Source organism: Erithacus rubecula (genome assembly GCF_903797595.1).
Source record: "Erithacus rubecula genome assembly, chromosome: 8".
Lineage (NCBI taxonomy): Eukaryota > Metazoa > Chordata > Aves > Passeriformes > Muscicapidae > Erithacus > Erithacus rubecula.
This window is the reverse complement of record NC_136659.1, coordinates 5502177-5517416: the sequence shown is the minus strand read 5'-3', so window position 1 is coordinate 5517416 and position 15240 is coordinate 5502177. Positions and strand designations below refer to the sequence as shown.

At 51.0% G+C, this 15240-nt stretch overlaps 1 protein-coding gene across 2 annotated transcripts; it reads left to right on the top strand.

Annotated features, from left to right (window-relative positions):
* Positions 1 to 3501: 3501 nt before the first annotated feature.
* On the top strand, positions 3502 to 15174 carry ITGB2 (integrin subunit beta 2). Of its 2 annotated transcripts, XM_079311760.1 has the most exons (16): positions 3502 to 3641; positions 7852 to 7918; positions 8094 to 8182; positions 8506 to 8689; positions 8878 to 9048; positions 9252 to 9493; positions 9792 to 9947; positions 10748 to 10843; positions 10966 to 11055; positions 11233 to 11373; positions 11624 to 11808; positions 12470 to 12714; positions 13009 to 13231; positions 13342 to 13556; positions 13645 to 13811; positions 14078 to 15174. In XM_079311760.1, the coding sequence occupies exons 2-16, from the start codon at positions 7855 to 7857 to the stop codon at positions 14138 to 14140; spliced, it is 2331 nt and encodes a 776-aa protein (XP_079167886.1). In that variant the 5' UTR covers positions 3502 to 3641; positions 7852 to 7854; the 3' UTR covers positions 14141 to 15174. The 2 variants fall into 2 exon arrangements, with proteins under 2 accessions (XP_079167886.1, XP_079167885.1); XM_079311759.1 differs by lacking the exon at positions 3502 to 3641 and having other exon boundaries at positions 7833 to 7918.
* Positions 15175 to 15240: the final 66 nt, after the last annotated feature.

The following is a 15240-nucleotide window of genomic DNA, read 5'->3' as shown; positions in this document are numbered from 1 at the left end:
GCCGCGCCGGGCGGAGCCTTCCTGCCGCGGCCGCACCGAGCGGGGAGGTTCGCCTTCTCCCCTGACGGGCGGGGCGCGGAGCCGCCCAGCGCGTTGGGGCAGGTGCAATGGCGGCCTGGTGGGTAATTGCCCTCAGGTCATTCGCAGCCCGCCCGCGGTGGTTCCTGTGAGCGGCCTGAGGGCGTTCAGCGTGCTTGGGTTAAACACAAACACTCTTTTAAAGTCAGGTGTTCTCCTCTGTAAGAAATGAGAGCTCTTGATTGGAAATGATAGAGCTTTGCTAAACTCATTTTAATTAGTTGATCGATTGCATGTAAGCAACGCCCACTTTGTAAGTTTCTCCAGACTCTTAACGTTACTGCGATCATTAAACCACTGGAACCCTTAGTTGGTTAACCCTGACAAGCTTCAGCAAGCAGAGCCAAAGGGAGTTGAAGATTGGACATCTGAGGATCTTAAATTTATGGCCTTTCAAGGGCGTTGAAATAACCAGAAGACACCAGAGGAGATTAAGGCCTGGAAAATTGGGGGCTCCCTGGCTGAGAAACATGATAAGAGGACTAAAGAACGTGAACCAAATTAGCATGAAGGACAAGAAATCAATATAGAATACTAATTAATGAAGATAATTATGTTATTTACATGAATTCCTAGAATGTATTTTATATGTACATACATATATATATATATATAGTGTATAAATAAGTAAAAGAAGTTTTGTACTGGGTCAGTGTGGAGGCTGGAACGTTTTTAGCCACACACACACCCCCTCCTGGCCAGGAATAAAGCCTTACTCACTAACACTAAAAACAGAGTTTTAAAGAGAGTGTTATTTATCCCAACATTTCAGAGGTTTCTTGGTAACAGTAGCACCAGCCAGCGACCAGGCTGCTACAGTAGGGCAAAAAAACAACTCTAAATCTTCCTGCCAGACATTATTTCTATGGTTAAAACAGTAGAAAATACCCTAGGGAGGGCCAGCACCTGTCAGGCTGCAGTCATGGGCCCAGGTGCACCCCACAACAAAGCAACCCAAGCCTCAGCTGCACCTTTCCACACACTGGATGGGGTGAAATCAAAAGCTGCTTCTCCTTGCTGCAAGATGAATAAAAAGCTCCAAGCCTGGAGCCACAGTATACTTGATCTTAACAAGCCCTGACAGGTGCTCACTGGTTAATGCATCTTTGTTTTCCACATCCTCTGCCCTCCCCATTTCCCTCCCCAGGCTGTGTTTCCCAGGGCCTGATTATTGGGCCATAGAAGTGCACAGCTGTAAGTGCAGATACTGAGGAAATTCAGGGAAATCCAGAGATGGGGCACCCACAAGACTTAATGTTCATCAGGAATAGAAAATAACAACAGGAGAACTTCCCTTACCCTGCTGCAGGCTGGGTGAGCATCATTTAGGAGCAAAGACCCGAAAGACTCTGACCATCAAAATCAATGACTTTGGGAAAAAACCACTGTGACAGTGCCCAGGTGGATGCCCAATTCCCTACCCCAGCTGCTCAAGTGCATCCTGCATAAACCACAGCAGTCCTGCAGTTAGTATTGGGGGAAAACCCATGGTACATCCTTATTAGTGGCTATTCTTCTTTTTTCCTCTGCCTTCAGTCAGAACCAGGACTGAATGCATGAGAGACAGATTTTTGTATTTGGACTCAGTTGTTTATTAACTCTTATCTAAAGTACAGTGAGTTCTGCAGCACTTCTAGCTAACAAGCTAAAAGCAAAAAAATGTCGGTGGATTTCACTAGTTACAAGGTCTTTTAAGGACTAACTATCCAATTCAAAGCTAACATCTATATTATTTATACTTTTGACTCAATAACCAAACATCTGTGGCCTGCACTGCAGTACCTTCTATCCAACCAAAAACTGCTACCTAAAACCAAGAGGAAGAAGAAACAAGAAGGAAGAAAAAGACAATGCCCAAGAACATCTATCTTGTCCCATACCTATTACTATATTCCAAAACTCCAAATTCCAAACCCTTCATCATGTGATATTACACACTTCTATTCCAACTGCACACCCATGATTTTAACTCCATCAGTCAAATTTGGCAGCCTTCTCCAAGGCCTCAAGTCAAAAGCAGTGTTCTTTTGATGGTCAGTGCCAGAAAACACAGAAAGTTCAAAACTCCCAGGTTTTAGGGTTCCAACACATTCTCTCTGCTCCCACTGTTCCCACTTCTGGGGCTCACAGCTCTCCCACCCCCTTCCTGCAGCACTGAAGCAGAGTGGTTGGACAAACCCCATGAAATAAGTGAGAAAAGAACATCACATGAAGGACCTCAAGCATACACAAGGCAAATTACAGTGGCTCATCTCAGCCAACCACACTTCCTTCCCCAGACCCGCAGCCCCACCGCTGGCAGGAAGCCCCACCGACCTTCCCAGCTCATCTACCACAGCTCACCCACTGCAGTGCTCTGCACTGGAGCATCCCAGCTCCAGCTGGCTCTCAGGGGCCATCCCCACCATATCCTGCATCAGGTGCTCCAAAGCTCCTGTCCCACTGCCAACACTACTGTGGTACTTTCCTGCTGCACCTGGCTGTGATGGAACCAAGCCAGACTGTGATGTCTTCTTTAATAAAATCCACAGAGCATCCATCCGGGCTTGGAAATTTTCTGCTGGTACTGCAATCTCTTTTCTTGCTGCAAAAATAAACCCATAACTGTAACACAGCAGCAGATAAACAGCATCAGGGTCTTATAATGCCTCAGGCTGTACTGACCATGGTTGAGAATTGGAACAAGATGGTCTCTAATGTCCTTTCCAACACAAACAAACTCTTCTGGGATTCCATGATAATGCAAAACAGTGACTTGCTTGCTTGGAAGGAGAACCTACAAAGCAATTAATAAAGATTCACATTAATTAGTTTTTAAAAAACCCTACAATCCTGTATGTTTTCTAAACGACTTTATTTTTTTTACTGTAGTGCCCAGAAGAGATCAAGAGAAAATTGCCAGGAGCTGGTTGCTCTCTGCTTAGGGCAACGATTCTGCTGGGAGGAGTTATTGAAGCCAGCACAAAAACGCTAGAAGGCTGCTTAAAAAAAATTCCCCACACAGCCCTGAGCTTTGCCAGAGGACGGCGCCTGCATCCTCTGTCATGTGAGGAGGCCTGGCTACCCTGACACAAACACTGCAGAGCCCAACCCACAGGCTGAGAGGAGCCAGATCCCCATCTCCTCCACACCCAAGGGCTGCCAATATGAACTACTTTCCCCCACTCCTGGCTTTGTTTGCCTCAGCTCAGTGCTGATCCCCAGCAGAGATGTGAAAGGTGAAAAGTTCTCATAAAGCACGGGGTTTTGGGTGGGTCCCTTTCCTGGGTGCAGTGGGAGGGCTGCAAGCCCCTGGGTGTCCCAGAGAGACCAGTCCAAGTCCCATCAGGCAGTATGCTGTGAGTTTGACCAGGTTGAGGGGGCTGGCTAGGGTTTTGGGGAAACACGCCCTCCCACTCTTGACTTCCTCTTCCCGTGCAACTGCAAGACAGAAATAGGAAGGAAAGATTGGGGTACATCACGGAGCTCCTGATTCCCAGCTGCTTCTCACAGCCAAACTTGAGAAACTGAGACCATCCTCATCCCAGCCCAACTACGGGACAGAGACGAGGGCTGGAGGCCAGGCGAGTACAGCATCTCAATTTCTGTGCTTCTGTTCCTCCTTTCTTGGGGGGAGGTAGGCAGGCAACAAAGAGAGTTTGTAGCTCTGGTGTTTCAATAGCATGTTTTTATTATTCCTGATCTAACCTCTGGCCACTTGAGTTCAGGGAGCTTCAGGGAGCTTGGCATGATGTCCCTCCCGCAGGCAGGTCAGTCTGTGCAGCATTTGCAAAGGCGAATTGCCTGGTTTTTGCCTTTGGAGGTAGAACTGAGACTGGAAATGTGGGTGGTTTTTGTGGGCAGGACGCCAGACCTCCAAAACTCCCCTTCCTCACCACCCCACGGGCTCAGAAAGCAGAGCAGGAAGGGTACAGTGTGTTTTTCCCACGCCTTCACACATGTCACTGGGCAGGGTGGCACTGGGCAGGGTGGCACAGACTGTGCTCACCTGCAGCACCAGGGCTGTGGCTGCCACATTCCCCTCCCATGACCCTGTCTCTTCCTAAGGGGATCTCCACCACTGCCAGCCACAGGTTGCAGTGGGAAGAAGTAGCACAGCAGCATGGCATGAGGATGGCAGGGGGGGCTGCCCAGAGGGCTCAGCACAGTGTCACCATCTGGAATGTCTGTGCACAGGCCTTCCTGGGTGTCCCTGCACCCCTGTGACCTTTGCTCTTCTCCCCCATCCCCATCCCCATCAAATACAAATGTGTATTTGATGCACACATCAAATACCCTGCAGGCATGTGACCCCGGGGAGAGCCGGTCCTTCCCAACATGTCAGTGGCTCTTGGATACAGATGGGATATGGGGCACACCCCACGTGTCAGGGAAAGCAGCCTGCTCCCCATTTTTGATGCTTTTTCCAATGTCACAGCGACAGCTCCCAGCCTCCTGGCAGGTGAGAAGCAAAGATGTGAAGGCACACGGTGACATCATGTCCTGTGGCCAGCACAGGCGCTGGAACGGGGCTGCTGGCAGTCGTGGGCAGTCTCTGCATGGTGCATTTTGCTATCCTACCTGTCAAAGCTGTCACATCCTGCTTCACACTGGTTTTGCACTTTTTTACTGCTGCTCCCAGTGATCTCAGGCAGGCTGGAGGGTGTAGAGTCTCCAGACTACCCAGGACAGGACTTTGACCCTAGCAGACCCAACAGAACAAATCCCCTCCTTCCCTACCTCCCAGTATATTCATATTTCCTACAACAGGACATGAGTATATATATATGTGTGTGTGTGTGTATGTATCATATACTTTTTATTTATTTAATTCTATTTATTCTTTAGATATTAAAAATATGTATATAAATATATATATATATTATATTTATCCTGTGATTTATATATACAAAATATATACAAAGAAAATATATACACACACACTGAGGGTGATATTTTGCATGGACTGGGAAAGACCTGTCTATGACCACCTGGGTGGGCTCTAGCTGAATGACAAAAGAATCAGCTCCAAGACAAGTGACATCCACTCTCCCATCCTCACTCTGCTCATTTCCCCTTCTGTGCTTGGGGCCTGGAGCTGCCCAGATTGCAGGGGTGGGGAGGAGCAGCTTTGCTGGGTGCAGTACCTGGCATCTCCGTCACAGCATGATGATGACCTGGCACCAGGAATCCTGGCAGTGTGGAGGAAGCACCCATGGATGGAACTAGTGGAACCTCACCATTACAGGAAGATGGTGCAAATACCACAGGAACCCCCCCCCAGGATACTGGGCATGTGTGGGTATCCCCCATTTTTGTGGCAAAGCAGATGTTTTGCAAAACCCTAATGGGAACTTGTGGCTAGCAGACTTTGGGACTCATCTCTGCTGTTGAACACTTGTTTTATTTATAGCAACAAGATCACTGCTGGCATCAACACTTCCCCTTCAGCCTTATTTATAACTCCCAGCTTGCTCCTCCAGCCAGCTCCATCCCAGCAGCAGCCCCCAGCACATCCTGAGTGCCAGGGTGCCCCAGCTCTGCACCCTGCCCTGGCAGAGCAGCAAGGACAGCACCCAGCATTTCACTCATGCACCTTCACATCTTCTGGCACACAGACCCTTGGGGGGCATCTTGCCCTGAGACAGGTGCTCCACCGGTGGAATATCCTGGTGTTTTCTGCAAAACTCTCTTGCTGAAGAAGAGGCTTGATCCTGAGCCACCCAAGGACGTGATGAGAAGATCAGAGCACAGGGCCAAGCAGGACCCTGTGCAGCTGAGGTGCAGCTTTGTCCCCCTGATGCCACCATGCAGCCCTGGCCCAGAAGCAGAGCCTGGTGGGTCCCGCCCTTAGCTGCTTCATCTTGGCACCCCACTCCCCACCATGAGATGAAGGTGGTTGCAAAGCTCTGCAGTTCTGCTCCTTCACACCAGGACACGAGGATGGACTATGTGCACCCTTCTGCTTGCATCAAGTTATCAGAAACAAAGGGGAAAAAACAGCCTCACAGGCAGAGCACATGCAGGAGACAAGACCCAGGATTGGTGGTGACTGCAAGTCTGGGATGAGCTGAAGGGATCGAGGGGGTTGGAGGAAATGCTGCTGAGGCCCCTGACAGTGCCCTGCTCATGCAGAGCCAGGCTGGAAATATGCTGTGCCCCCCTCTGAAGGCTGGAAGGAGGCAGACAAAGGCAGAAGCCCCATTAGTTCTCTTTGAAAGCCCTGTGCTCACCCGCCCACATACCACAGTGTAATTTCCCTCCATGGCAGAAGTGTTAAACTTCCTGCTTGTGATAAGGGCAAGAAGCCATTGCGGGGGTGAAAAAGGCATCCAAATGCAGCTCACAACATGAAGCCTACTTTACAATACTTGATAGCAGCTAGCACTGGGGGTGTGTTGAGAGTATTTCTGTATTTCTGGAGTTTGGGAGCTTTTTTTAATCCAGTTTTAGGCTTGCTCTATTTTATGAGATGAGCCTGTAAGCAGGAAACTCCAACCTCCAGCAAGAGCAAGGAGCTCACAGAGCTGTGTCACATCATCACTGTGCATTCTGGCATGACAGCAGGAGCTAAACTCTTGGAAACACTGGGCAGGTGGAATAGCAGGAGCTCCTTGAGTCCATGGGTTTGGTCCTCACAGCAAGTGTGGGAATCTGTGGTTTGTAGCAGAGCTGGAGCCTAATTAGGCCCATTTAGGGTGTCAATCACCGAGTTCTACAGGAAACAAAGGCAGGACCCACATTTCTTTCCTGCAAGCTCAAGTTCTTCTGGCAGAATCTGGAGGTGACAGGAATGTGTTGGGCCAGCCCAGGGCGTACGTGACACAGGGACATTGCAGCTGTGACAATAAATTATGCCCTTAAAATCTTAGCATGGGGAACTGTGGTTGAGGAGAGGAACTTGCAGAGCTCTTTGTCCAGAAGGGCTCTGGCCACCCACCATAGGATGGTCTTGTGCAATGTGTCAGAGTGAATTCCCAGGCCACATCAGCCTGAGGCTTTGGCTGGGTGACCACAGCAGTGCCTCTTGTTGGCTGTGGAGCTCTGCCAGGGGGCTGGATCCAGGGCAGGGTGGGCTTCCAGATGGCCCCAGCCATAATCAGTGATGGCCACTACCCTTAGAGTCCTGCCTCATCTCAAAATCTGTGCCACGGCTGGGCACCAAACTGTGCAAAACTGACCTACCTAGACCTTCTCCCTGTCCTTGAGAGGAGACCAGGCATTCTTTCAAGGCTGGCCAGTGTCATCCTCAGCTCTTGTGGTGTCCTCAGATGTTGGTGAGCTGAGACAGCACACCCTGATGCCTCAGAAGGGATCTGAGCAGCCCTAACGAACTCACCTGCCTCAGTGTCTTTTGATTGTTTCTCATTTTTTCTCATTTCCACATCATTCTGAGCTGTTGTTTTGGCAAGTTCACAGGAAGGGGTGATATCAGGAGCCAAGGAGTGGTTCTTTTCTTACTCAGGGCTGCTGTCAGAGCTATTTTGAAACTGTTGACCTGGTTGCCCTGGTTCATGTTAATATTGCTAAAAAGGGCAATGCCTGTTGTTCCTTTGTAATTTCTCATTCCTTTTTCTTCTTTTAACAAATTCCTCTTTTTGGACTTCCCCATGTTCATCCGTGTTGCAAGGCCATTAGACTGTCAGGGTTTACTCCAGGGCTTTTCTGGGGAAAGAAGTGACACACAACAGTGTTAATGAATGTAATCTCAGCACAGGTTGCCCCAAGAAACTGTGGCTGCCCCATCCCTGGGGCACACCCCAGGTGGTCACAAGAATGCTTTTTGTCCTGCAGACAATGCCTCGTGACTGCTGCCTCCAGCTGCCAGCAGTGACCTGGGTGCTGCTGCTGGTGACAACAGGTGAGCCCAACCTGCCTTCCTCAGGCAGTGGGAGAGTGGGGGGATCCAAAATGGGATGGGCAGGGAAAGAAAGAGCATCTGAAATGCTGCCCAGCAGCATGGGTGCCTGGTGTGGGGTGTCTGAACACCCCCCACTGCCCCCCCCCCCCCCAACTCTGTCATTTTGCCTTTCCAGCCTTTGCCATGGAGTGCCCCAAGATCAAGGTGGGGACATGCAAGGACTGCATTCGGTCTGGTCCTGGCTGTGCCTGGTGCAAGAAGCTGGTAGGTTCCATGTAGCCTGTCAAGATGTCAGCCCCCAGCAGTCAGCTAACAGGTGCCAAGACAGGCACCCTGCCTGCCTGACTTCATTGTGGGAGTGTTTCATGTCCTGCATGGAGGATGGGGCCAGGAGGGATCCAACAGCCATGATCTTTCTCCATCCATACCCATAAAGGGTTTTCTTTTCTCCATCAATGTCCATCAAAGTTTGCTTCTCTCCATCAATACCCTGGAGACCTGGTTTGGGGGCCAGGTCATCTTGTAAGGTGCCTGTTCACCTCCTGCTCCTCTGATTTTCTTTTTCCTGCTGGTGTTGTCACACACAGAATTTCACCAAAGCCGGCGAGCCAAACTCCATCCGCTGTGACACCATTGAGCAGCTGAAGCAGAGGGGATGCACAGACAGTGAGATTGTATTTCCAGGCAATGAGATCAAAAGAACACAGGACAGCCCCTTAAGTGACAAGATACAGCTGACTCCACAACAGGTGCACCTGAAGCTGAGGACAGGTATGCTCTGCCTGGCATTCCCAAAACCCTTCTTCTTCATGCCCTTCCACTCATCCCCAGATTCACCTGAGACACAGCAACACATTGCAGCCTGCATTTCCACCCCTTTTCTTCAAGACAGAGGAGGGGTGGGTGCTGCCACAAGCTGGCACAACGTGGCAGCTGATGCCACCATCCCTGTCCCTCAGGCCAGCCTGCTGTGATTGAGGTGAAGTTCCGCCGTGCCATGGGGTATCCCATCGATCTCTACTACCTCATGGACCTCTCCTACTCCATGCTGGATGACCTGGAGAATGTGAAGAAGCTGGGAGGGGAGCTGCTCAGGGCGCTGGAGAGCACCACCCCTTCTCGGCGCATTGGTGAGCCTTGCCTTTGTCCTGGCACATCTGTTTGCAGCTGGGAAGAGCTGCAGGGCTGGAGGGGGATGCAGGAAGTGGACAGCAGGTGTCCTCTGCCAGGCTTAAGAGTGTGGCGGGGCAAGGGAGGTGGGAATGTGCACTGGGGCCAGCAGATTGTCCTTGCCCTGTGCCCTGCCCCTGAAGCTGTAGTCTGGCTACCCTAGGGTTTGGCTCCTTTGTGGACAAGACAGTGCTGCCATTCGTGAACACGCACCCCGCAAAGCTGCAGAACCCCTGCCCCAACAAGGACAAGAAGTGCCAGCCTCCCTTTGCCTTCAAGCATATCCTGTCTCTGACTGACAACGCCAAGCAGTTCGAGAGCGAAGTGGGGAAGCAGTTCATCTCCGGGAACCTGGATGCCCCAGAGGGGGGGCTGGATGCCATGATGCAGGCAGCAGTGTGTGGGGTGAGTCCAGGAGCTGTGCTCAGGCAGGAGAGCTGCTGCTCACACACACAGAGGTGGCTCTGCCCCTCTCCAGGTGGGCTCTGGAAGCCCATCCTGCCTAAGTTCTGATCTGGCAGCAGGGCAGCACCTTCCAGCATCCCACCCCAGATCCTCCTAACCCTGATCTCCTTAACCCCCTCTCCTCGTGCCCTCTGCCCCACGCTGTGGCTGGCACAGGGCTTTGCAAAGGGCCATGCCTGCTGGCCCTGTGGTGCCAGCCCTGCTCAGGGACAGGGCCCACGCTCTGTTCCACTTGCAGGACCTGATCGGCTGGCGCAACGTGACCCGCCTGCTGGTGTTTGCCACCGATGACGGCTTCCACTTTGCCGGGGATGGCAAGCTGGCAGGCATCCTGACCCCCAACGACGGCCAGTGCCACTTGGAGGACAACATGTACAAAAGGAGCAACGAGTTTGTAAGTGCTTGGGGGCTGTTTGGCATCTCCAACACCCCCCACCTCACTCCCCTGTAATGGGTTAGTTCCACTACTTAATTAGTGGTTTTTATATTTTTTTTTTTGCCTTCAGTTGGAGTCAGGATTAAAACATGAAGGAGATGGATTTCCCATTTGGACTTTGTTGTTTATTAAATTTTATCTATAGTATAGAAAATTTTGCAAGACTTTTAGCTATCAAGCCAAAGTGAGAAAATTGAGGTGTGTTTAGCTAGTTACAAGATCTTCCTAAGGCTAGCTATTCAATTAAGAGCTAACATTTATATCATTTACACTTTTGACCCAATTACCTGTGACCCATCCTGTGGTACTAACTATCCAACCAAAAACTACTACCTGAAATCATGAAGAAGAGGAAGGAAAAAGAAGGAAGAAAGAGATAATGCTTTAAAATGGCCATACCTATTGCTATATTCTAAAACCCCAAATTCAAAACCTCTTCACCATGTGAAATTACATGCTTCTAATTGCACACTAGTGATTCTAACTCTATTACTCAAATTTAGAAGCCTTTTCCAAGGCCTTTGGTCAAAAGCAGTGCTGTTTTGAGGGTTAGTGTCAGAAAGCACAGAAAGTTCAAAACTCCCAGGCTTCATGGTTCCAACATTCCCCCAGGCAGAAAAGACAGTGTCATGTAAAACAGCCTGTTGCCCAAAACATCACCTTAGTCACCATAAGTTGTGCTGCCACACCTGAAGTGTCTACTCTTCTGCTGGTGGTGGAGAGGTTGTGCTGAGTGTGATATCCCTCTCCCCATCCAGGACTACCCATCTGTTGGCCAGCTGGTCCAGAAACTTGCTGAAAACAACATTCAGCCCATTTTTGCTGTCACCAGTAAGGTGGTGGATGTTTACAAGGTGAGATTATGTCAGATGGTCCAGGTGCCTCCATGCCCTTTCCAGGAGGACAGACAGAGCTGTGTCTCCTGCTCTGCTGCCATGTGGTAGGAAGTGCTCACCTCTTTGCTCTCCACTGGCAGAAACTCAGTGAGATGATCCCAAAGTCGGCAGTGGGAGAGCTGAACGAGGACTCCAGCAACATCATTGAACTCATCCAAGTGGCCTACAATGTAAGTGCTGGAGTTCCCACCCTTCCAATGACACCACTTGCATTTCCAGAACCAACCAGGCAGTTGGGGTCCTGACCTGTGGTGCTCTCTGGCACTTATTCCTGACCTACAACCCCATACCTTCTTAGTTCAGTCTCCTCTTGGACTGATGGCACTTTCTCCACCATTTTTCCAAAGAACCTCTCCTCACGGATTATCTTGGACCATTCCACCTTGCTGGACACTCTGGATGTCAAATATGACTCCAAATGCAAAAATGACAAGGACTCAGTGAATGAAGCAAGAGGCCAGTGTGACAATGTCAAGATCAATGATGAGGTATGCTCTGCTGTACCAGGAACACCCCACAGCCTGCACAGTTTCTGTTGCCCATCCTGTTTAATGACAGGAACCCTGGCTGCAATTCCAGGCTTTCTGTTTACATTATCTTAATCCCCAGAGTGTTCAAAATGCTGTGGGATGTGGGAGATCCTCCATTGTTCTGGCTGTGCATGTCCTCAGCCTAGGGCCAATACCACACTGACAGCTGGGCATCTGGCCCTTCCCTGTCCTGCTCTGCACTTTCTAGGTCACTTTCAAAGTGAAGGTCACAGCCAAGGTGTGCATTTCCAACTATTCCTTCACCATCCGGCCACTAGGCTTCACAGACACCCTCACTGTCCATGTGTCCAGCACCTGTGACTGCCACTGCAATGACCAGCCCAACCCAGCTGCTTGCAGTGGGCAAGGCATCACTGAGTGTGGGATCTGCAGGTATGTGCTATCCATGCAAAACACAGTTTTAAATACTGCCAGGGCTGGGGAATTGCTGGGACTGGGATGCTGGGCCAAGCCAAAGCTGGGCTCTGTAGCTTTGCACAAATATTTTTTTGTTCAGAGAGGTGGCTTCATGTATTCCCCTGTGTTCATGGAAACAGGGGACACAATGAGGTGGCTCTTCCGTTGGTGGAGGTTATGCTGTTTTCCTGAGGGCCTCAATCCATCCAACTACCCACCCATCCACCCCAGTATCAAATCATCCACCAATCTACCCACTGAGCACACACAGATTTCTGTAGAAATCTCTCAAAATCCCATGTCTTGGCTGCAGCTCACACAGGTCTTTAAGTGTAGTTATTGCTTCATGACCTCTCAGTGACAAGGAGAGGAAAAGACTGGGGTTTCCTCAGGAAATACTCACACTTCCTTGGCAAATGCTTAGAAATAATAAATACAACAATAATTTCTGGGCATTTATTTGGTGTTGTGAATCAGACTAGTGGAAAAGCAGCATTTCTGAGGTTTGCTCCCAGACAGCCACCCCATTCCAGCATGAGTTAGCACCAACGTGCTGTCACTGGTTTTTGGTGAGGCTATCCCAGATTTGCTCCACTTCTGGCCACTGACCCGAGCTTGCTCCTCTCCCCGGCGGCAGCTGCAATTCGGGATACACGGGGAAGAACTGCGAGTGCGACACCAAAGGGAGGAGCAGCAAGGAGCTGGAGCACAGCTGCAGGAGGGACAACAGCTCCCTGATCTGCTCGGGGCAGGGGGACTGCGTGTGCGGGACCTGCGCCTGCCACACCAGCGACGTGACCGGCAAGGACATCTACGGCACCTACTGCGAGTGCGACAACATCAACTGCGAGTTCTTCAACGGCTCCCTCTGCGGCGGCCCAGGTGACCTGCCAGGGCACCTCCTCCTGCTCAGAGGAGCCTAATGCCCGGGGAGATTGTGCCAGAACCCCAGTGGGAGGGTCTGGGGCTGATGGTCCCACTGCGCCAGCCTGTAGGATCTCCTTGAGCATCCCACGGAGGGTGGTGTGGTGGGCGCAGGGTGGGTGATGCTCTCCTAGGACCTTCAGCATCCCACGGAGGGTGGTGTGGTGGGCGCAGGGTGGGTGATGCTCTCCCAGCAGGGTCAGAGGGAGGGTGGCCTGGCTGCCTGCAGGATGTGAAGGATTTTCTCTGCAGCACGCGGGCGGTGTGACTGCGGGCTGTGCAAGTGCCATCCTGGCTACGAGGGCAGTGCCTGCCAGTGCCAGCAGTCGACGGACGGCTGCCGCCTCAACAGCCAGGGCCCCGTGTGCAGCCTGCGTGGGACCTGCCTCTGCAACCGCTGCCAGTGCTGGGACAAGTACCAGCCCCCCTTCTGCCAGGAGTGCCCAGCCTGCCCCTCGCCCTGCGGGGAGCACATGTGAGTGATGCACACAGGGCTCTGGCCCTGCCTGTGCTGTAGCTGTAGCCAAAGCCTGGTGAGAGGGTTTCTGCCCCTGCAAATGTCAGATGAGGCTGCTTGTTTTGCAGCTCCTGTGTGGAGTGCAAGTTCTTCGGCAGCGGCCCTTTTGAGAAGAACTGCTCCCAGGCCTGTCCCAACATCAAGCTGCCCATGAACTCAACAGAGGTGGGCACAAATCATAGGAAATGCAGGGAAAAGGATTCCCAGAACTGCTGGATGTCCTTCCGTATGATCCAGGAGGATGGCAGGGATACATACACCATCATCGTTGATCCTGACAGAGGTATCCCATCCCCGCTCTTCCTGCCCTGCCATGGCAGCCTCCTGCTTCACCAGGGGCTGCAGCCCAACCCTGTCTGTCTGTCCCACAGAGTGCCCAGAGCCCCCCAATGTCCCCTTGATCGTGGGCAGCACCGTGGCCGGCGTGTTCCTCATTGGCATCCTGGTCCTGGTCATCTGGCGGTTCCTGATGGAGCTGCTGGACCGTCGGGAATATCGCCGCTTCGAGAAGGAGAAGTCCAAAGCCAAGTGGAATGATGTAAGAGAGACCATCTGTGGGGTGGAGTGTTCTGGGCTGCTCAGATCCACTGGGGAGGGGACAGGAGGAGGGGACATCCTTTCTTCCAGAGGCAGCCATGTGGACCTGAGCTCTCCCCACTGCTAGCTTTTCAGCTGAATTTTGCCATTTAAATATCCTATGGACTCTTCTTCCAGTGCTGTTGGCATTGGGATGGGTGGGATGGGTAATGCTCTGCTGGAAATCCAACACAGTCCAATACAAGCCTCTCACTTCTCTCCCTCCAGGCTGATAATCCCCTCTTCAAGAGTGCCACCACCACTGTCGTCAACCCCAGGTTCAATGAGTGAGGCAATACCTGGCAGCACTGGGATGCACTGTTAAATAAGGAAATGCCAAGCTCAGGAAAGCTCAAACTAAGGAAATTGTAATCTAAAGCTCCTTCCCCTTCTTCTTTATCCTCATGGTTTCATTCCTTCTTCCCCATCATGTCAGGTGTTGGCTGAGGGACTGCAGCCACACTGGTCTCCTGCCCACTGCTTGATGGTTGTGTTGGTGCAGATGGTAGAAAGGAACATCACAGCAATATGCTCCTGTCCCATCTCCTTTGCTGTCTGGCAGCAGTCTTGGACACTGAGCCCCAAAGCCAGCTGAGAGCAGAGTGCTTCCAGCTTTGATTTTGAGCTGGGATTTCAAAACTGCCATCTCTCTTCTGCTCCAGCAAGATCTGCCTCCAGGCTGCTCCGTGCCTTCCCCTGCTGCATTGGTCTCCACCACTATGCCATGCTTTTCAGAGAACTCTCTGCTGAGTTGGACATGAAGGGTCCAAGCAACTGCTCTAGAGGCTGCAGTGATATGATAGGCCCTGAGGGATATTGAGCAGCTGTGACTTGTGATGAAGAGCAGCTGGAGAAGATGCACTGGATCTTTTTCCCAAATCACCAACTGCTTCCTGGCATCGCTCCCTGCTCAGACCTACCTCAGACAAGGTTCTGCTTGGGCTTCTGCATGCTTAGCTTTCCTCCTCTGCACAGTAAGGAGCCACTGTTGGATCTACTTGATCTATGAGCACCTGAAAAATGCAGCTTGGAGTTCAGCCACAGCTTCTTCAACCCCCTGGGGCATGATCTCCCTGCTTTGTGAGTATCTCAGACATACCAGGAGCCAGCTGTGCAAAACACCTGGCAGTACCCAATCTCTAGCTCAGCACTTATCCCAAGCACACACAGCAGCCAATTTCTTTTATGTTGTGGGTCATTCCTGTGAAATAGTGGTGCAATTCCTTATTTGCTTTAAGTTTGGGATTAATTTGCATAGAGTTGTATTGTGTTGCATCTTTATTTGCTCTCTCTGAAGTTTAATGTGAATAAAGATTAATATATAAGGTAAATGCATCTGTCCTGCTAAGAATTAGGTACAAGAGCAGCAGCTAAAGTGTTCATTGGAGAAA

Coding starts and splice junctions, on each gene's coding strand:
- ITGB2 (XM_079311759.1), top strand. CDS start 7,834: ATGCTTTTTGTCCTGCAGACAATGCCTCGTGACTGCTGCCTCCAGCTG. Junction 13,232..13,341: donor TCGCCCTGCGGGGAGCACAT/GTGAGTGATGCA, acceptor CTTGTTTTGCAG/CTCCTGTGTGGAGTGCAAGT. Junction 13,557..13,644: donor CATCGTTGATCCTGACAGAG/GTATCCCATCCC, acceptor TCTGTCCCACAG/AGTGCCCAGAGCCCCCCAAT.